At 40.7% G+C, this 22,019-nt stretch overlaps 1 protein-coding gene across 14 annotated transcripts in view; it reads left to right on the top strand.

The window, feature by feature from the left end:
• The window catches only part of LOC125392825 (beta-1,3-galactosyltransferase 5), a 580,132-nt gene that overhangs the window by 537,692 nt on the left and 20,421 nt on the right, over positions 1-22,019 (top strand). For 3 of the 14 annotated variants that reach the window (XM_087898747.1, XM_087898746.1, XM_087898735.1), the window contains exon 2: positions 12,822-12,911. The exons of 4 other annotated variants lie outside the window; for them this stretch is intronic. Coding sequence is in view for 1 of the 10 variants with exons in the window: in XM_085685840.2 (XP_085541966.1) it covers positions 4,180-4,230 (51 nt within the window). In the remaining 9 variants the exon portion in view is untranslated. Of the gene's footprint in view, positions 1-1,244; positions 1,526-1,679; positions 1,840-4,145; positions 4,231-12,821; positions 12,912-22,019 lie in introns of those variants that run through there. 7 more of the 14 variants (XM_085685849.2, XM_085685846.2, XM_085685840.2 and 4 more) reach the window with 6 other exon arrangements.

The following is a 22,019-nucleotide window of genomic DNA, read 5'->3' as shown; positions in this document are numbered from 1 at the left end:
GGATGAGGGAATCGGTTTTAACGGCATGGGGTCTGGGGAAGGGTCATGCTCCAGTCAGTGCTGGGGTGCCCAATGACTGCTTTTGCACATTTTATGAATGTAGGGAATTCTTAGTTGCATGGTTGAGTTATATATACACTTATATGCATATGCCTATTTTCTTTGTTCCTTTCTTTCTTCTTTCTCTCTCTTTCTTGATCTCTCTCTGTTTCTTTTTCTCCCCCTCCCTTCCTTCTTTCCTTTTCATCTTCCTTCTCTTCTTCCTCTTCTTTCCCCTCCTCCTCCTCTTCCCTCCCTCCTCCTCCTTCTCCTCCTCCTCCTCCTCTTCTTCTTCTTTTTCTTTCTTCTCCTTCTTCTGTTACAGGGTTTCTCTTGTAGCCCTGGTTGCCATAAACTTACAACTTACTCATAGACCAGGGTGGCCTCAAACTCACAGAGACCTGCCTGCCTCTGCCTCTGCTTCCCAAGTGCTGAAATTAAAAGTGTACACTGCCACCACCACCCGGCTAGCTCATTCTTGTATAATGAAGCTTTTTCAGTTAAATCATAGCTTTGGGCAAGCAATATATCATAGCGGTAAAGATATCCCTGGCATGTGGGAGGCCCCAGCTCAATCTTCATTACTGAAAACAACAGCAAAAACCTGTCTGTTTACCTGCGTGTCAATCATCCATCAGTCTTGTGTATGCTCCATCTATCAGCCCCCTCTTTTTTAGTGTTTCTTCTTTTTTAAAAAAAAATGCAGTTAGAGCAATATACCAATTTGTCTTCAAAGATATGTTTGTCTTAAGAAGTGACTGGGCACGGCTCTGTTTCCTGTTACCTTCAGTTTTTGTCTTCTCTTTCCAAGTCATTCGTGCAAAATGAAAATTGAAAAGAAATCTATTTTTGAGGGGAAAGCACAGGGCGAGGCTGTTGGCGTCAAGTCCGGGAAGTGATCTTCGGGAACAGGTTCTTTCTTCTTCCTCCTCCCCACATCCCAGCTTGACCCAGACAGTTCTTCCTTTATGGACGTTCCTCTCACCAGATGTTCCTTCTTTTGTGGGTTGTGGGCAGGTGCTCTGAATAAACAATGGGCTTCTCTGAGACTGGACTTTTATGACATAAGGGCGGGTGTTCTGACATGCTGGGGAGTCTCCTTTCAGCTGGGCTCTCCCCCTTCTGTTCCCACTTACTGGTTACAGGCAGTGAACAGGAAAGGTTAGGTCAGTGCAGAGAAGGACTTCCAGAGGCGGTCTCTGCTCTCCTGAGCCTGACCTGGGCCTTGGACTCTGAGCTCAGGAACTTGCCATCTGTCCTGTTTGCCCATTTAACTGGGCATCAGATCCTATTTCTCCTGGGTTTTCTGGTCCTGAGAGCAACTCCTGGTTCCTGTGGCCTGGTATCTTCTGTCCCCAGAAAAATGAGTTGACAGAATAGGATGTGATCCTTCCTTGAACCTGACAGAGCTAGTGTGTCCTTTTCCTGACTCTAAGTATCAACTACCAGGAACTCACTGCATTGTCATTGCCCCACCCTGGGTTGGGTAAGCCGAGTTTTGTGTGTGTGTGTGTGTGTGTGTGTGTGTGTGTGTGTGTGTGTGTGTGGTGTATATATAGGGGTTGGGGTGGGGTTGAGGGGGAGGAGGGTGGGGATGGGAGTTGGGGAGTGGCTCCAGTACCCAGATGGCTTTTCTCCTGATCCCTATTGCTTGTCTCTGCTCACTTCCCTGCCATTGGGGAAGTACAGGACTGACAAGGGATCTTTCTACTTTTCCTGGTCTCAGACTTGGGGATTGTGCTCCATCAGACTGTGAGACTGGTCTCCCGTGGGTTTGGACAACACTTTTCTTTGCTTCTGGTAAGAGGGAATTATCTGAGCAAATATCTGAAGCTGCAGAGTGAAAGGGTGGGTAAGATGGATGATAGAGGTTTTGGTAAAGTTACATAATCCCAGTTTAAAACCAGGATCATGAGATTGAGTGTCCCCAGACTGAACTTTGAAATAACTGATGACCAGCTGTCCTGCTAGTCCTATGGCATGAATAGGTTAAAGCCTGGAAATCACAGTCCTTGGCAGCTAGTTATTAAGTTAGATAGTATTTCCAACACCCAACTAAGGGAAAGTGGGGTGGTGATGTTCCAGACCAGATCTATGTGGTCTAGATGCCACGTTGACTTACCAGATGAACCCAGGCTCCTTATAATCTCAATATAGAGATAAAAACACACCATCCAATGCTGAGAAAGATCTGAGCTTGTCACAGCCCTTATAACTCAGCCTGAATGAGTGACCATTCAGAGAGCACACTTGCTCTGGGAGAGGAGAAGGGTCCTTTGTAATATAAGCTGACTGTGATTGTCATTGGCCATCTAGTCAAATTTCCAGCTGGCTCTCTGAACTGGTTAGCCATTTGTATTCTGTACCGAGTAGCGAAAGAACCTGAAAACCCAGCTATGGAAAGACAATAGCAGAGCTTTTCACAAAATTATATAAAGTGAGGACATGGCTGCTTCAAGGTATAGCTGAAGGGAAGGCTCTTACTGTAGGCATGAGGGGTGAACAGTGAGAGACACCTGGAAGAGTCCAGAGCAGGAACAGGAAGTAGTAGACTGAACTGAGCTTTGAGAGAAGAGGAGAATGGAAAAGTAGAATGAGAGAGGAAGGGAAGGGAAGGGAAGGGAAGGAAAGGGAAGGAAAGGGAAGGAAAGGGAGAGGGGAGAATAAAAAGAAGAGGTCAAGAGAGGCTCATGGATGACAAGGCAGGGTTAGATAGGAAGGAGAAGCTGGGGAGGGGAATCCCTTGAGCAGAAGAGGTTTAGGGGGCAGGGTTAGAAGAACTGAGAGAAGCCACTGGAACTGAATGAGCAGGGAGGCCAACTTGTGCTTTGCAATGCTAATAGGCATCACAGAGAGCCATTTATCTCTAGTTTCTTTTGGACCTGACAAAAAATAACATGGTAGTGAGTTGAAAACCAAGATTAAGGGCTCAGAATGCTATGTAATGATATTCAATTGGTGAAGATATCAAACCCGAGTTTTTACATCTGATTTTGAGCATCATCCCACATCCTCAGTAAGAGCTAGAAGTCATTTGGGTCCAAACAGGGCTAAAAATGTAGTTGATCACTCCCTCATTCCCTATGTACTCATGGAGACAGCGGAACTCGGGCACATTAATTCAACCCTTTACCTCAGGTCTCTCCATTGACACCACAGAGGCTGATATTATTATTTCTCTGGGTGCACATGAGGATAATGTGGTCCCATCTTTCCTTGTGGCACAATGATTATTGCAACATTACCTCTCATTTTCTAAGCTCTCTGCTGAGTTTTCTTCGGATGAGGAACGAAATAAAGAAGCCTCAAAATTATAAAATAACTTGGTCTTAAGAATAATTGCCAATTAGTATAAGATATATATATATATATATATATATATATATATATATATATATATATATATATATATTGGGGCTCAGTAGGATGGCAGAATAGAAGAATAGAAGACAGACTTTAGGGTACAGTGGCGAGTGTGCTGACTCAGGTTTGGGTTCTCTTCCATGTAGCTTGTTCTTTCTGTCTAAACTCCCTTCCCAGTGTCACTGTTCAAGGCTGTCCATTCTCTTTCTTGCAAGACCTCATTTCTCTGTTCCCTAGGGGTGTTTTAATTGCCATGTGTTAGCTCTGCAAGTCCCTCTGTTAATCTCCTGGGTCTCTCGTAATTTCTTATATACGTTATGTTTTGCTGACTAAGTATTCCCAATTTCTCTGTGGAGTAGTACATTTATCAGGCTCCCCTTTGATCCACTTCTGGGAGTTCCTACATCCAGATTAGCTTGGCTGTCATTCTTGTTTAACACAGGCAGGGTCACCTGGTTGGCTGCCTCTGCAGGTGCAGGTTAGGATGACCATTCAGTATTAACTCCCTTTTATATGGGTTTTATTCAAATTCCTCTCAGAGCTTCAGTGGAACACTCCATATATATCACAATGTACTTCTTTGTTGTCCCAGGTTATGAAAAAAGGGGAGAGGGATCAGGCAATGTGAATAATCACATTTGGCAGATTGCTATTAATGTTATTCTTACCAAAACAGGTTTTCAAAGCTACTCAGGTTAGGAAGCAATCAAATTTATACTTCTTAAAATTGTAAACTATTTCAGGCATGTAGAAAAGTCAGAGAGCCACAGACAAGCTATGTGTGAGCATATCCCTGTCACATTGGTGGTACCTGCTGTGACTTATAAGGTGAGATCTTAAAAAGTGAGTTGGTCATAAAGCGTTGCCTTTTATTTCTCTTCCTGCCTTCTACCCTTTCTCCCTGCTCTGGATCCTTCCTCCATTCTTCCTGTGTGTGTTCATATCTTTATGTGTGAGTCTGTTTCTCACATCACTACCCTTATGCTTTAGAAATTTGCTGATATGAAGCTGTAGTGCTAATATCTGCATTTTCATCACCATTGCTGGATGTATAGATGTTTTGCATTTTTATATAAATCACAGTGGTAGGCATTCCTGGTCTTTCTCCTCTTGCACAACTGTATGATTTCCTGTAGATTAAGGAGATATCCATAAGAATGTAATTGACTTCCAGGGCAGTTCTAAATAGGTCTCAATCCTGAAGGACGCTACTTGAGAGGGTAGGGGCTGCATTAAATTACATTCCCACCAACCATATGGCTCAGTAACTTAGTGCCTGGTTCGCCACAGCTTGGCCAAGATTTAGACTCATTGGACTTTTACATTTGTATTAATAGAAAAAGTAGTAACTCTGTCTCATTGCTTTAAGATGCGTTTACCTAAACTGGGTAGTGGTGCACACCATTAATCCCAGCACTCAGGAGTCAGAGGTTTCCAGATCTCTATTGAGTTTAAGGCCAGCTTAGTCTGCAGAGCAAGTCCCTGGACATCCAAGGGTACACAGAGAAACCCTGTCTCAAAAAATCAAAGAAGAAGAAAAGGAAGAAGATGCATTTACCTGATTCTAGCACAACTGGTTGTGTTTTCATTTATAGGTCTTAGACTATGATTTGTCTGTTTCTTGTTTATCAATCTGCCATCATCATCTATTGATTGATATATCCATTTTTCAATTATTTTTATTTATATCTATATTTTCTTGTCTATCATCTATCCATCTATCAACTATTAATTTTTTATCATCTATGTACCTATCACTTGTCCATTTTCTATTCATAATATATATCATATATCTATCATCTAATATCTCGCTGGTGTATCCACCTACCAACTTGTAATCTATCTTTTATCTACCCATCTCTATCACTTATCAAGAGTCTCTTGTATGTTTTCATCATTCTATTATCTATCTTCTATCTATAATCTACAAAATTTACCTAAATTCTATTGTATACCTATTATCTATCTGTCATCTTCCTTTGATTTAAATCACATATCATTTCCCTATAACCTACTATATATCTATTTATAATCTATTATATACTCCTCATCTATCTATCTATCTATTTTATCTATCTATCAACTATTTATCTATCATCAATCATCTGTCTGTCTCTGTCTCTTTGTCACTTTGACCAAATATTTGACAAGACAGAAGTAACTTGAGAGGGAGGATTGGCTTGGGATCACAGGGGAGAAGGTACAGTCCATTACAGCAGGGATGGCATGGAGTCGGGACCAGCTCCTGTCTCTGGCAGCAGGAAGATGAGGTGCCTAGTCAAATTACACCAATCAGGAAGTATAGAGCTTAGGCGAGAAAGAAACCAGGCTACAATTCTTAAAGGGCTGCCCCCACCTTATCCAGTTATGCTTCTACGTCAAAGGGCCCATTTCCTTCCCGAGACCAGGCCAGAAAATGAGGACCAATAATTTATTTATGCGGGAAACATTTTCTATTACGTGGGGGACAGATAGGAAGTCTGTCTATCTGTCTGCCCCTTGGCATTCCTCCTCAGTGAGGGATCTGTTTGTACATTCTGTTCACTTTTTATTTCAATGTCTTTTCTTGGTGTTTGCATAGGCTTGTTAGAGCCTTCATTTACACTGTGAACACCATTCCCTTAGAGCCTTAATTTTCTCTGTGATGTCTGCGATACAGACATCTTAGTCCAGGTTTTAGGATAGAAACTTGTAGAGACCAAGTAAGTCTTAGGTCAAAGTCCCCGAGCGGCTGGCTCCTGGTGAGGTCTCTCTTCTGGTTGCAGACTTCTACTTCCTGTCATTTGAAGGGCCTGGCATTTCTTTCTTTCTCTTCTAATATTCAATTGAATTGGGGCCTCACCTGGAGCCTCATCATCTAACCTTAATTACAGCTTGAAGGCTCTGCTGTACTGGGGCCAGAACTCCGCCATGACTGTTAAGGGGACACCATTTAGTTCATGGCATTGGTCTCTTTGCCTGTACCTCGCCAATACATTTCTGACTTATGACTGAATGGCAGAATTCACAGGCAGCAGGTTTCCCTCTGTTTTCTTTGTAATGTGCTGGTCAGTTTTTCTCCTCTATGTGAATTTCACGTTCACTTGTCAAGTTGAGTTAAAACTATTGTCAGTTTTCAGAATTGTTGTTCTGGCAGAATGTAATTTGTTAGTTTCAGAGTAAATACAACTTTTATTTTATTTCATATTATTATTATTATTATTATTACTACTACTACTACTACAGGGTTGTATTTTTCAGACAGAGTCTTTCTATATAGCTGAGGCTGGCCTCAAATTCTTGATCCTTCTGTCTCAGTTTTCTTAGTGCTGGGATTAGAGGCATGCACCACAACACCTGGCTCAATATACTTAATTTCCAGACTGTTTGCATTTACACAGTGCTCTTGCTAATATCATTCTATCCTGGGATCACATCCAGAACCTCATGCTGCACTTGGTTTCCATCTCTGTTTCCCATACTCACTCTGTAATAGCGTCTCAGTCCTTGTCTCTCATGAGTTTAACATACTGGAAAAGGCCAGGACAATTGTTTCATAGAATATTATTCAGTTTGAACTTGCCTGTCATTTCCTCTCATTAGAATTAAGTTATGAATTCCTATTAATAATACTGTAAAGGAGCTGAGAAGTGGTGGTGCATGTCTTTAGTCTCAGCACTTGGGAGACAAAAACAGGTGGATCTCTGAGTTCAAGACTAGCTTGGTCTACAAAGTGAGTTCCAGGACAGTCAGGGTTACACAGAAAAACTTTGTCTTGAAAAACCAAAACCCAGAAAAAAGTTACTGTAAAGGCATAATAACCTAGTTATATTTTTATTTGTTCTAATGTTCATATGTCATCATAAGGATGTCTTTATATTAAAAAATATGTTTTGCTATGTTTTATTTGCATGTATATGTGTCTTGTGAATGTATGGCATGTGTGCACACAACAGTGGGGGACAAAAGAGGTTGCCGGATCTCTTAGAGTAGGAATGACAGGAAATTGTGAGCTGCCCAAATGGCACTGAGAACTGAACTGGAGTCCTCTGGAAGAGCAGGAAGGGCTCCCAACCACTGGGGCATCTCTCCAGCTCCTGTCACCAGTGTTTTAATGCAGTTAATTATATTAGATATTTTAATTATGAATACTTAGAGAAGATATAGCTTGTATTAGGGTTTCATTGCTTTGAAGAGACACCATGATTTTGGCAATTCATATAAAAGAAAACGTTTAATGGAGGCTGGCTTACAGTTTTAGAGGTTTAGTTCATTATCATCATGGTGAGAAGCATGGCAGTATGCAGGCAGACATGGTGCTGGAGAAGAAGCTGAGAGGTCAATATCTTCATCTGCAGGCAGCAGGTGACTGTGTGCCACACTGGGCATAGCTTGAGCACATAAGACCTCAAAGCCCTCCTCCACCATAAAAATTCCTCCAAGAAGACCACGCATATTCCACCAAGTCTACAACTCCTAATAGTGCCATTCCTTATGGACCAAGCATTCAAACACATGAGTCTATGGAGCCATACCTATTCAAACCACTACACTCTACCTCCCAAAATACTGGGATTATTGGTATGTGTCATCGTACCTGGCCATTCTGTTTCTTTGAAATCATTCATATAAAATATAAATGTATAAATTTTATATAAAAATTTTAGCAAAACTTGTCCCTAAATCCTTTCTGGGTTGTACTTTAGAATGGAGGCATGTCAACATTTGATTATAAACTTATTGTCTAATCGTTCTCTTTTTATTCAAATTCTGTTTCTTGTTTAGAAAACTTCATGAATTCATGCTTTACCATAAAATCATTTCAGGTTTGGATTTTTTGGACAAAATTGATAATAATATTTTGTTTGTATGTTCATTTTTCTTTTTCTTCTTTTAAATATTTTAATTCATTTTTACATAACAACAACTGTTCCCCCTCCTCTCCACCCCACACAGGCCCCCCACATCCTCCACCCACTCCAAAGAGATAGTAAGGCCTTCCACAAGTCTCGTGGCTTGTTACCTCACATCTTACTTCTCCAGTGACTGCTAGTGTCTCCCTGAATTCTTCTTTTTTCCCCGTATCTTTATTTGGATTTCCCTCCTGGCTCTCTTCTGCCTTGACTATTGACCAAATCAATTTCTTTTTTAACCAATGATAATAAAACATATTCACAGTATAAATAAGGGTATCCCACATTATACTTGCTCCCCACATCTTCTTTGAGGATGTTACTTAAACTTATATATAGCTAGTTTCCCCCAATCTGATAATTTCATTTTAAAAAATTTGTCTTTTAAATAAAATCTTAATTTTTTGTCTTTATCCTTTTTAGTTATTTTTATTTTAAGTGCATTGATGTTTTTCCTGCATGTGTGTCTGTGTGAGGGTGTGGGATCCCCTGAAGCTGAAGTTAATGCTAACATGTGGGTACTGGGAATTGAACCCACATCCCCTAGAAGAGTAACCAGTGCTCTTCCTCTTTGCGCTATCTCTCCAGCCCTGTAAATAAATTGTCTTATGACGATTGGTCGTTAGTAGATCATTATGTGTTTCTTCTTTGCCATGTTTTCTTCACCTCTCTTCTCTACTTTTTCCTCTTCTGTTGGGTATTTCTCACACTCTGGATTTTCCTCCCTTCACTGCTGTGAAGTCTAGAAACCATGTTTCCATCTGTTTGCTGTTTGTCTTGGTTATGAGCCCTGTATTTTAGCTATATATAATGCAAGATTTGTGTTCCCATTACTTAATCATCAAGAAACTTCTTTGACTTGTCTTTATTGCCAAGAATTTGGTAAATATGAAATTGCAATCATTTTAATGGACATAAACTGAACTTAATCATGTATTTGATCAGTTCCTACACTTTTCTTTGTCATTTTAAATGTAGGTTAGTTTCATTTGTTGCATCTACAGCTTCCATAAGCTGTTACACATACTGAACAGAAGGTATTGGATGGAAAAGGAGGGTGGGTTGTAGGAAGAGTGGAAGAGAAGAAACAAAGAACTAATTGTATGCTGCCTTACATACAATTGCTCCAAGGCTATTCTGCTACTCAGGGAGGGAAGAGGTGGCTGAGATGGGGCAGGATCTTATCCCCAAACAGGGACCACCAGCCCCACGTTTCAAAGAGTTCAAGATTGATCTTAGAACCAGCCTATTACTACAAATTCATCCAGTTTGTTGGATACCCATGGTGCCCCACTTTCCTTTTTTATTTTTATTTTTTTATGGAAAGGCTCAGATTCATCAGTATCAGCTGTAATGTATGCATTGCTCTACTTTCAAGGTACAACCAGGCTAGCTTCAGCTCCACCTCATCCTCTTGCTCATTTTCTTCAATCACTTTTGTTTTTTATTCTCTCTTGTTTGTTTTTTGTTTTCTGTCTGTTCAGTGCTGCTATCTGGTCTCCACCAGGCTTTGGCTTTAATCCTAATTTTGTATGTAAAAGGTGGAAAGTCTCTTCCTTCAGCTGTCAGCTGTGGTTTTCTCTGCCTTTTTCTTGATTGGTTCCATGGCTTCATTATATTGTTTTGCCTTCTTCTTCTGACACAGAAGACCCTCCATCTCACACACTGTATCACATATTTATCTCTGCTAATAGATGGAAGTGGATAGAATCTCTTTCTACCTCAGCCTCTTACCCTGTGTTCTTTTCATGTCCTATATCCTGTGATATAAACATGGCTTTATACAATATCTTGTCCAAATAAATCCATTTATAATCCTTGGACTAAGGCTATGTCAACTCAAGTTCCCTGGAAAAGTAATACACCTACAAAAGTGCAAGATCCTGCACACTGAGTTACTACTGATCAGAACTTCCTGATTGTGGAAGAATGGAATGCTGTAACTTGCTGCAGGAGCTCCTTTCGCTCCTTCAACCAATAGCCTTTAATATACCAGTCCACTTGGGCATGGTCTCTTTGGCTTGAAAAAGCAGCAGTAGCCCTACTCTCCCTCTCTTGCTTCGGATTGTGCTTCCAGCTACCAGACTCTTTTTCTGGTTGTACAGAGGGCCGTTTTCTAGGATGGTGAGTTGTAACTTTTTCCTTTAAATAAATAACCCTTTTATTAATTATAATTCCAAACTGGTATGGGATTGTTTTGTGACTTATTCCCTTAGTTACTCAAGAGCCAAAATTATCTTACATCATCATTAGTCCCTTTAATAGCAATTTATCACCCACTTCTGTATCTGATCTAAAATCTTTGACTCTCAGGTAAAATCTTCTTAATGTATGAATTTAATAGACCATTGGCTTCCACCAACTCAAAGTTATATTATTAGCTAGCATCTGAACCTATAGCCAAGTTTTCTCACTGAGCTACAAATCTCTCATCTCGACCAATGTACTTAGTGTGCTCACCTATGATGGATTTTGTTCTGTGACTATAAAAAGTATACACAACTACTTTCCTTAGTGGCACATGTCATTTGTGGCAAGGTGATTCTTGATTTCCTTGACCATGACCACTCGTATTTGGATCAGAATGAATTCTTTCATTCCCTTTTTGTAGTGTGAACTATGTTTTATGACAGCAGCTACATGGATGGTAAAGTTTATATCTATGTGTTTAAAGATGTGTCTTCATGGCTTCACTTTTCCATGTTAATTTAGCAGGATATAAAAAACTCTTGCTTGGAAAGTATTTCCTTTCAGCATTTTGAGGATAACTTTGGTTTCTCATATTGTTAATTATAGGAAACTGCTATTAGCCTCATTATCAGTTCTTTGTAGTAATTTGCCTTTTCCTCTGGCAGTTCTTCAGTCTCACTGTTACATAATGAAGAATGAATCTGTCCTGGTGACAATTAGGGTACAGCTATGATCTAAGGACTCACATTTTCGATTATGCATAGTCATCAGCAAACTTTTCCTCACATCTATTCCTATTCTCCCCCATTCCTTTTATCAGCAGTGTTTTTCAGATAGGTTGATCCTCTTCAGCAGCCCCTCCGCCTTATGCAGGTTACTGTGGAGACAGTTACTTCTAATGAAAATGGCTCTTCTTCTAGCCTAGTCTTCTGTCTCTATGATTAGTGAAGAGGAATGTCCAGACTTCTGAGTTCATGCCAAGAGGTCATCTCCCTTGGATCTCGTATGTAATGCCTATGTTACCTTTTCTCTAACATGGGGAATGTGAGTGAGACTTTAAAATTTCAGTGATGCATCTTTCCTTTTGCTGAAAAGGTACACATAAAAATCTGATACTTCCAGTGTCCCTTCTCTGACCCCTGTTTAAAGTAATTTGCCTAGAGCTATGTCTCTTTGGGTGTCATTTATATATTTTAGCCTCTCTAAAGTTTGTGGGTTTGCTTTTGGAGACAGGGTCAGAAGCTCACTCTACAGCAGGTCTTTAACTCATGGTGATCCTCCTGCTCCAGTCTCCTAAGTGTGTGCTTTCATGTATGAATCACCATGCCTTGTAAGTGGAAGCTGCTTGTTCATTTCCCGACTGCCCAGACCCAAAATAATTACACAGAAATCTGTATTAATTAAAACACTATTTATCCTAATATCTCAGGCTTTTTGTTAACTAACTCTTATATCTTAAATTAACCAATTTCTATTAATCTGTGTATTGTCAGTAAGCTCATTGTTTACTGGAAAGGTTACAGCATCTGTCTCCTTTGGCATCTTCTCTGATTTCACCTTCTTTTCTCCTCTATCTCTGCTTAAAATTTCTGCCTTGCTCTATTCTTCACTGCCATAGGCCCAAAGCACCTTCTTTATTAACCAATGGTAATAAAGCATATTCATAGAATACAGAGGGGAATCCCACATCAATGTCTGGCTTGAACTTTCTTTTTATTTCAGTGTGAACAGCAGAGAAACACAAGCTCTATGCTTTACCTCACATTAAGAGTAACAGTAGTTGCGGAAATATGATACAAAAAAAGGTCAAAGAGACATTCCGTGTTCCCATTTGTGTGTGTATGTACCCAGAAGCAAGAAGTCAATTTTAGGTATAGTTCTTCAGGAGATTTATTTTCATTTATTTATTTTTATTTTTATTTTTATTTTTATTTTTATTTTTTGGACAGGGTCTCTCATTGGCTTGGAACTTCTCTAGACTGGCTGGCCAGCAAACTGTAGGGATCCTCCCGTCTCTACCCTTCCAGCACTGGAAGAACAAGATAAGATCTCACTATGTAGTTAAGGCTGTTGGGAACTTTTGACTCCCCTGCTTCAGGATCCTGAGCTGTTGGGATTGCAGGCAGGTGCCACCAAGCTTAGCTTAATAATGGAAATTCCTACGGCTATGTACGGATTTGCCTGTGAAAGTAATTTTCAATACACCTAAGAGATTGTACCTAAAACTCTTACATGCTTTGTTGAGTAGTCTACTGTTGAGTATTTAGTTTCACATTTGACTTGACTTCAAATCCCTACCCCTCTCTTCCACCTTTTCTTTTCCCTTTTTTCCTTCAGACAAAGTTTTGCTATCTGGTGAGGCTGATTTCAAATGGAACACCTCCCTTCCCCAGTCTCCTGAATGCTGGGATCACACCGCCATGCCTGGTACCAATTTTCTTTCTTTCTAAGTACTTGGAAGTTTTGATCTTTATGAAGTTCGCTGTAAATTATTGCCTTGTGACCAGGATGATAGCTCACTGCTTAAATTTGACATAGTTGTACTGATGTGTGGATGTTTATACAATGACAGCGATGCAGGTTTAACAGAAAAGTAACTAGAATCTGGAACTATTACTCATTAGTCACTAATTTTAGTATAAAATTAAGGGTTTTTCCCCTCAACTGATTTTTCTCTGCGCGCATGCGTGTATGCGTATGTATGTGTGTGTGCGTGTGTGGTTACGTGTGGGTGGATCCATGTGGATAACACAAGAGGATAATTTCCTCAATCACTCTCCATTTTAATTTACTGGGCTGAGGTCTCTTGTTGAACCTTGAGCTTAAGGATTTTACCACTATTTCAGGAGTCCCAAGTTTGGCTCCCCACAGACACATGTGATTCATTTCATTTGTCACTTCTTTCCTGGTGATCCACTGCCCTCTAGCTAGTTAGGGATCCCCTGTCTCTGCCTTTCTTGTGTTGGGATTACAGGATTACAGATCACTGTGCCTAACAAGTTTTAGAGATCTGAACTCTAATGCGCACACTTTTTCAGCAAGATCTTCAACCACTGAGCTACCTTTCTAGTTCCTCACTCAACAGGTTTTTAAACAAGTAGAATATATTTTATCAATAAAATCTGTAGACAAAATGACTACTGTGAGTTTTCGTGGGAAAACCGTTTCAGCCTGTTCCATTACAGCCAACGTGGAAAGACAGACACCTGTTAAAACTTAGGCCTCTTTCTACCAAACAGGAGGGATTTTTAACAAACCTATCAATGTTTAACAATTTTAACAAGGTTGTTAAATGTGTTGTGTGCTAGCTGTGAATCATTTCACAGTAAAATCTGTAGATTTCCTGGCAAAGTCATCTTCAGTGCAAGCCATGTGTTTGCAGTCAGACTTGGAATTATGTGAGTATGAGAAGCGAAAATCAGATTCCACAAGTAACCCAGGTGCTGGAGTGGGCAGACCCAGAATCTTGAGTTTTTTCTAAACCCTCTTTGACAAGTGGTTTCATGCCATTTCCACCTCTGAGAGGTAAGATGAGGCAGACACCAGCTTAAGAGTGGGATCCAGTTCTGAAAACAGGTCCCTGTTGTCTTTAGACCTCTGTGACCACCTGTCTTCTGGTAAAGTCACTATATGCAGCATGGTCTCCTCAAAGAAATGAAGATCTAGGGCCTGAGTGATGTCTCAGCTTTAATAACACTGGCTGCTCTTTCAGAGGACCCAGGTTTGATTCCCAGTCTATACTCAGTGATTCTCAATGATCTGGAACTCCAGTCCCAGGGGCTCCCCAACCTTCTTCTGGCCTCTGTGGATACTGCTCACATATGGTGCACAGAAATAGTGCAGAAAAAAAAACACAGAGACATTAAATGAAGGTTGAAGAAAATGAAGGTCTAGTGAGGAAAGGAAGAAGCACACAGGGACAGAAGGAGGTATGGTAGTTCTGTGGGTATAATTTCACTGAAGGCTGCTGTGGCCTATCTCACTAAGAGGGCCTGAAAACATCATACTACGAAAATGTCCATCTGTTCCAACATTCCTGACCTAAAAGATTGTCACTGGAATGCAGCTACCCTGCTTTTACATTAGAAGGCTGAGTTGGGGGCAGGGGAATGGTCAGACCAACCTTGGCTCATCAGAGAATACATGGAATAGACTGGCATTCCCACCCGCTGGACTCTACAAGAGTTTGCTCTGGCCAGATTTCCTGTGTTTTGCTCCCAAGGTACTGAGGGAATCATGAAAGCAGAGATGACTGTACAGTCTTTGTCCCCACTGTGATAAAACAGTCCCAAAATGAAGGGGAAAGATCAGTTTTAAAGGGTGACTTCATGCTATACTGTGACCCCGACCTTCCTGGTTTCTTATGAAACCAGTTCAAACTAGTTAAGAGGATACTACTATGGGGCATCTTGAGCAATCTTGAGATTAAAACAAAATGATTTAATCTACATAGTATCCGTGTACAAATGCAACTTTAAAATATGATCCTAGAATATTCTATTATAGTTTGTTTTCTTAGATGGTCTTAAGACACACAGAAGGATTTCAGTTTAAGCTTTTCTGCAAGTCTGTCTTCTTTTCTTCAACTCTAGAGACCAAACACTGGGCCTTGTGTGTAACAGGTAAGCACTATAGGGCCAACCCACTGCCCTCTTATACACAGTCTTTGCATTCTTCTGCATGAATGAAGAACCTGGCAGTGGCCCTGGTTTTTCCATATGACACTAGGCATGCTGCTTGCAGAGAGCAAAGCTTGTGATCCTAAAGACAAACTTTAAAATGTGCAAAGTCTTTGCATTAAGGCAATAGCTACTCGTATTTGCAATGTTCTTAGTTTTTAAATCCCTTTTTGTATATTTGTTTTCTTCTGTAAATGCATTATTGTAATCCAATATCATCTTTCTTACTTTAATCTTGAAGACACGGAAGCTCAAGGTTTTCAGAAACTTGTTTAAAATCAAAATGTATGGCTTAGTTAGAATAATCCCGGACACTTGGAGAGGCTTTATAGTCTTCTGTATGGGGTGAATGCCTTGGGTTGTCATTATCGCACTGTTTTTCTAACTTTCTTGAACCATAGTGAGTCCCTGCCCCTAGCTGGCTTGGTTCACACATAGAATCTTAGTTCACCTTCTATCACTGTGATAAACACCATGACCATAAGGAACTGGGGAGAAAAGGGTTTATTCTATCACATACTTTGCAGTTTATCATCAGAGGAAACCTAGGTAGAAAGTCAAGTAGAGCAGGATCCTGGAGGCAGGAACTGAAGAAGAGGCCATTGAGAAATGCAGTTTATGGCTTATTCTCTGTGTCCTGCTCGGTTTGTTTTCTTCTGTAATACAGGACCATCTATATGGGGTAGCACCTTCCACAGTGGGTCGAGCCCTCCCACATCATCATCAATCATCAGTCAAGATAGTGCCCCACCAAGCTTGCTTCTTCCCAGATAACCCTGGCTTGTGTGAAGCTGAAAAAAAACCAAAACAAACTATAGCAAAAACAACAGCAACAAAAATCTAGCCAGAAAACATAAGATCCTTCACACAGCACTTACATCTGATAGTCCTGTGATTGCTAGTTCAGTTACTCAATTCTGTCTTCCTTTTAGTATCCTGTTCTATTAAGGTGACCCCATGGTACACACATAGGCCATGATACAGTCTGAATAAAACTTGTATTCAGTTGTTCCTTTGTGAAGTAGAGGAAGGTTGGCGATGGAGGAGAGACAGAAAGAGATGTGCATGTTTCTGCAGTTGGACAGGAAGGAAAGGATGGTCATGCGGTCTGTTGTCAACAGATGTGGGAAGCTGGGCCGTGGGTGGAATGGTGGAGGACATAACTCCACTCTGCTTCCTTTCTCTTGCTTTCAGTTGACTTGGCTGATATTGTCTTTGCTGACCAACTCAGTCTGCTCAGACTTTCCTCCCTCTTCCTAACTCTCTTCAGATTCTTCCTGCTGAGTGACATCTTCTGGCCACTGTCAAGGCCAGACCTTGAATTGCATCAAAGAGCCTTCTGTTTTTTTAGCTTTCATGTGTGCATGAGGAAGTAAATGTGCCTGTACACATATTCTCTCTCTCTCTCTCTCTCTCTCTCTCTCTCTCTCTCTCTTTCGCTCGCTCTCTCTTTTTCTCTCTCTCTCCCTCTCTTTCCCCTCTGTCCTAAAATGACTGATAAAATAAAGGACTATCTTGATTACTTTTCTACTGCTGTTAAGAGGTACCCTGACAAAAGCATTTAATCAAGTTCTTGCTTATAGTTTCCCAGGATAATCCATGACCATCATAGTGTGGGAAGTAAGGCAATAGGCAGGCAAACATGGTTCTATAGCAGTAGCTAAATGTAAAAAGTCATTTCCTGACTGCCCAGAACTGAATAATCACAGAGAAACTATATTATTACTAGATTTCCACCCTGATGTTGGTCCCACAGCTGTCCTGAAGGTGCAGAACTTACAGGAGGCTTACCATAGCCATGCATGAGGGAATGTGTCCCTGCAATATTAAACAACTTCCACAGCTCTTTATGGTAGGTCCCGTGTTGTGTGTCAAAGCCTTTTGTGTGGCTAAGTATAAGTTCAGCCCTAAATAGGTTGCCTCTAGGGGTCACTCCCTTCCAGTGGATAGGGAATCAGGGTTCATCAAGTCTAATGTCTGTGTTAGACAGCAGAATATGGGCTTTATGCCTGCACCCTGGAGTTCAAGATCATTCCTAGTCCATCATGGCATATGCTTCAAATCACTACCTTTCTTCAGGCCACAGGCTGCAACCAGGGTCTTGTGATTGATAATCAGCAGAATTCCACTAACCCAGAATTCCTCTCTTTTGAGTTAGTTGTTGCCAATAGAGTTATTTTGTAGGAATCAAGTTCCAGCTGGGCCACTTCTCAAGGTCACTTGCTCTCCTTTCTCCAGCTCATTCCTGGATGACCTTAACAATAAACCTTTTCTTGCTCAACTTCATCTCTCAATTTTCAAAATTTATTTTACATATGTGTGTATATGTATGAGTGTGTGTGTGTGTGTGTGTGTGTGTGTGTGTTTATGCCTGTGCATGCATGTGCATATCACCTTGTGAAAAAGAGCATGATGGCTGGAAAGAATGTTAGATCCCCTGGAACTAAAGTTACACACAGTTATGAGCTGCTATGTCTATACTGGGAACCAGACTAAGGTCCTCTGCAGGAGCGTTAAGGACTCTCAATTACTGGGTCTTCTCTCTAACCCTGCCCCAAGTCTCGATTTAATCTGAAGGCTGGTGTACTAATTAAGTGAGATAATGTTCATGGAATACAGTAAGAGATTAATAAATGCTCACTTCGTCTCTCCTTGACCATGGCAAGATCCCAAGTGGTTTCTCCATATTCGCTGAGAGTGTCTTGCATTGTATTGAAGGTGAAAGGACAACTCTGAGCCACAGAGACATTTCTGTATCCTTTCAAATATCCAACTAGTATTCCCGTGAAGATGGTTATGCCCCACTAGCTCTCTTACCAGAATAGCCATGAGCTAAGAATATGAACAGTTTACAGCTCCCTTCTTTGTTAGATGATTGGCCCAAATTACTACACAGTCAGAAGTGACCATAGGGTCCAGAGGATCTAGGGCAGGATGACTGATGAGAATTATACTCTGTAAGTCATGGAGAAAGTCTCCTTTGAGATGGTCAATCCACCTCTAACTGAGGAATCTATGTCGCACACAGGGAAAGATACTGTCCCTATTGTGTCTAGAGTCTGACCCTCAGACACCAAAGGCACAGCTGCTCTTGTGATGATGTGGTCCAGATACATGACAAAGTCAACTTCATTGACTGACATCTTTTGATTTTCTTTACTTTCTTGGGAATCTGTTCCTTGGTTATTATATAGTATATACAGCACAGATTCATCTTTAGACAGGCCCTTCTTTTCTTCATGCTACAGGCAGAGACTTCTCATTTGTTTACTGACTGCTCAGACCCAAAATAACCACAAAGAAACTAATTAATTGCAATACTGTTTGGCTAGTAGATTAAGCATCTTTCTAACTAGTTATTATATCTTAAGTTAACCCATTTCTATTAATTTGTGTATTCCCACATGGCTGTGGCTTGCCAGGCAAAGTTCCAGAGTCTGTCTGCTCTGGTGGCTACATGGTGTCTCAATGACTCTGCCTTCTTTCTCCTAGAATACAGTTTTGTTTCTCCACCTATCTCTATTCCACCTTATCACAGACCAAAGGAGCTTCTTTATTCATTAACCAATAAAAGCAACATATATACAGGACTTCCCACATCATCTCCCCTTTTCTGTTCAAATAAAAAGGAAGGTTTTAACTTTAAATAGTAAAATTACATATAACAAAACAGGTATCAAGCAAGAATCACAGTTATTATATTTATATCTACTTCATATTTTATCTTAATCGGGAAAACTATAACTATTCTTAAACTCCATCAAAGACCCCAGAAGTGTATAATATTACCTAAGCAAACAGGAAGTACATTGTAAGCAACTTCCAAAACTCTAGAATTGACAGAGACATCTCACTGCCTGGACAATCACCCAAAGTTCTTCTGTAACATTGGAGTATCTAATCTTCAACCAACAGGCCCATAGTATCCATTAGACTTTTCCATGAAGCAGGAAGTTCTAAGATCTGTTCTGCCTTTTACTGGCAAAGTCCATCAGTCACTTTCTTCTGTGTCCTGCAGAATGTCTGGAAGTTCTCTCATGAAGCAGGAACCCTGAAGGACTGTCTTACCTTCTTTATGTAACTTCAGCAGTCATTTTTCTGTAGGCCCTTGTTGCGTAAGGTTTTCTGTCCTGACCAGTTCCCACAGTCATTAGGCCCCAAAGAAATCACACAGAGTTCTACATTAGTTATAAACTGATTGGCCCATTAGCTCAGACTTCTTAATAACTCTTATAACTTACATTAGCCCATTATTCTTGTCTATGTTAGTCACGTGGCTTGGTACCGTTTTCAGCGAGGCAGTTAAATTTTACTTGCTCTGTAGCTGGGTCAGGACTGTGTCCTCTTCCCAGTATTCTCCTTGACCTGCCTGTACTTCCTGTCTGGTTGTCCCGCCTATACTTCCTGCCTGGCTACTGGCCAATCAGCATTTATTTAAAATATAATTGACAGAATACAGATCATTTCCCACACCAGGCCCTGAATGTCCAGTTCATAGCATACCATTAAGCAGTCCAGGTAAGAGCAGTTTTTACCCAAATGGCTAGTCAACTCTGTTATGAGCCTCTTTGATGTCCATCATCCTCTTGAAGTAGATTGGTGCTATCAGGAACAGATGTGTCTCATTGTCATGAAAAGTCCTAAGTTCTAAAAACATTTTAAATACCATATTATGCTAGTCATTGAGAGTTTTGAAGGATAACTATCCATCTGAAATATATCTCTGTACATCTAGAAAATCTAACTAACATGACTACAAGTTTGGCTATTATAGATGACTATCTATTAACTGTATTTTAACTATACATTTTAAAATGAGCTGCACAAACAATGCCTTAATCAAGAGCAGACATACTTGGACCATGCTGGTACCAAATTGTTGGTGGAGGCTCTTTGTTTTCTGGCCACTCAGACCCAAAATAACCACACAGAAACTATATTAATTACAATACTGTTTCACCAATAGATTAAGCATCTCTCTAGCTAGCTCTTATATGTTAAATTAACCTATTTCTATTAATCTGTATATCACCATGTGTCTGTGGCTTATTGGGCAAAGTTCCAGCATCTGTCTGCTTCAGCAGCTTCATGGTGTCTCACTGACTCTGTGTTCTTACTCCCAGCATTCAATTTAGTTTTCCTGCCTAGCTCTATTCTGCCCTATCACAGGCCAAAGCAGCTTCTTTATTCATTAGCCAATAAAAACAACACATACACAGAAGGACTTCCCACATCATATGCCCTTTCTTCTTGATGACTCTTCAGATGTACACCAGAATGCACAAATATTGGATAGCTTTCTTGACACAAGCCAAGTGAATATTCGTCAAGGCTTTGGTGTGTGTCCCAGCATCTGGTCTATATCAGATGCATGTAGAATCCTTGTATTTTCACACAATGTGAAAGATGTTGATGTGGATAAAGGGGCAATGAACCATGATACCTAGATGAGGTTCTGTTCAGAGTCTCTGCTGACCAAAGGCAAACTGGGGAGATCAGACTTTAAACTTGTGAATAAAGGTGACTAGTTGTTGATCCCAGCTGATCTAGCCAAATTTCTTCCTAGGTGACAGCCTTTGAGAAATGCCATGAGCCAGATCAGGCAGTGGTGAAAGGGGGAGAAGAATAATATGCACTCCATTTCCACCTACACCTTTCATTGTTCAGCAGAGTCACCAAGGAAGAAATATTTCCCAGAGAAGGTTTAGGCTTGAGTCCTGATCTGGCAGCTGGTGGACACACATGGTCACATTTATTCTTCCTCCCTGCATTCTTGCAGCTGAGCACTTATGAAATGTTGGCCATCAGTGCTCTTTTAAAATCCATTTTCAACAGAAAGAGGGGAAAACCGTTGTATGATAAAGGACTTCCCAGTGCTCGGGGAAGCTAGCAGCAGGGACACTGGAGCAACCCAGTGTTGAACCTGCCCCAGAAGCACACTGGGTCTCTAACCACGCACCAGCCCCCAATCCCCAACCCATGTACAGCATGGAGTGAAACATGACCACTTCTTTTCTGCAATAAACCAGGCTCACCTCTCAGAAATCATCAAAATCTCTTCGCAAAGTTGCAGAAACCAAACATATCTGACTCAATCAACATTTTGATCAGCAGTTGAGAAGCCCCATAAACCATGTGCCTGCTTCAAAATGGGAAAAATGAATCAATAACTGTGGGAATTTGGAGACAGGAATCTCTTCCATTCTTATCTACTGGCTCAAAACTTTCCCTTGGGTGGCCATGTGCTGGATCATCTGTCCAAACAGAGTCTACAACAGTGGAAAATGCAGATAGATGATAACTGGTTCTCTGGAGTTGTCAACTAATGATAAGGTGGGCTGTACAACCCTGTAATTAAATCCATATAACACAGTGCTGTAAGTGCCCAAATTTATTACCATGCCAGAGTCACCTAATGTAGCCATGAGGAATTAAATCACGCCATTTACAGAGGTCTGTCTACCTCTGCCTCCCAAGCTTTGGGATTAAAGGTGTGTACCACCGCACCCTACTACTCTCTTTCTTTCTTTTTTAAAGGACTTTCACCTTTAGCCTGTATATATTTTTAACGCAATGTAAACCATTAAGAGGTTTTCTTCGTCTTTGAATCTCTCTTTACTATATATCTTTTTTTTTGTACCACATGAGTCTTTATGGAGAGGATTAAAGCTATGCTCTGATGGCTAGATCCAGCCCATTCCTTAGCTTTTCAAGATTTCAGCCTGATGGCTGAGGTACCGACTGTAGCCATGTTTATTGCCACAACTCTATGGTGTTTCAATGTCCTTGCCAGCAAGCAAGCTGCAACAGTGTTAAACAACACTTAAAACCTCCGTAGTCAGGACCACCTGCTTAA

The sequence above is a fragment of the Myodes glareolus genome, chromosome 2 (genome assembly GCF_982192425.1).
Source record: "Myodes glareolus chromosome 2, mMyoGla1.1, whole genome shotgun sequence".
Classification (NCBI taxonomy): domain Eukaryota; kingdom Metazoa; phylum Chordata; class Mammalia; order Rodentia; family Cricetidae; genus Myodes; species Myodes glareolus.
The sequence above is the reverse complement of the archived record's forward strand: the minus strand, read 5'-3'. Positions and strand labels throughout refer to the sequence as shown.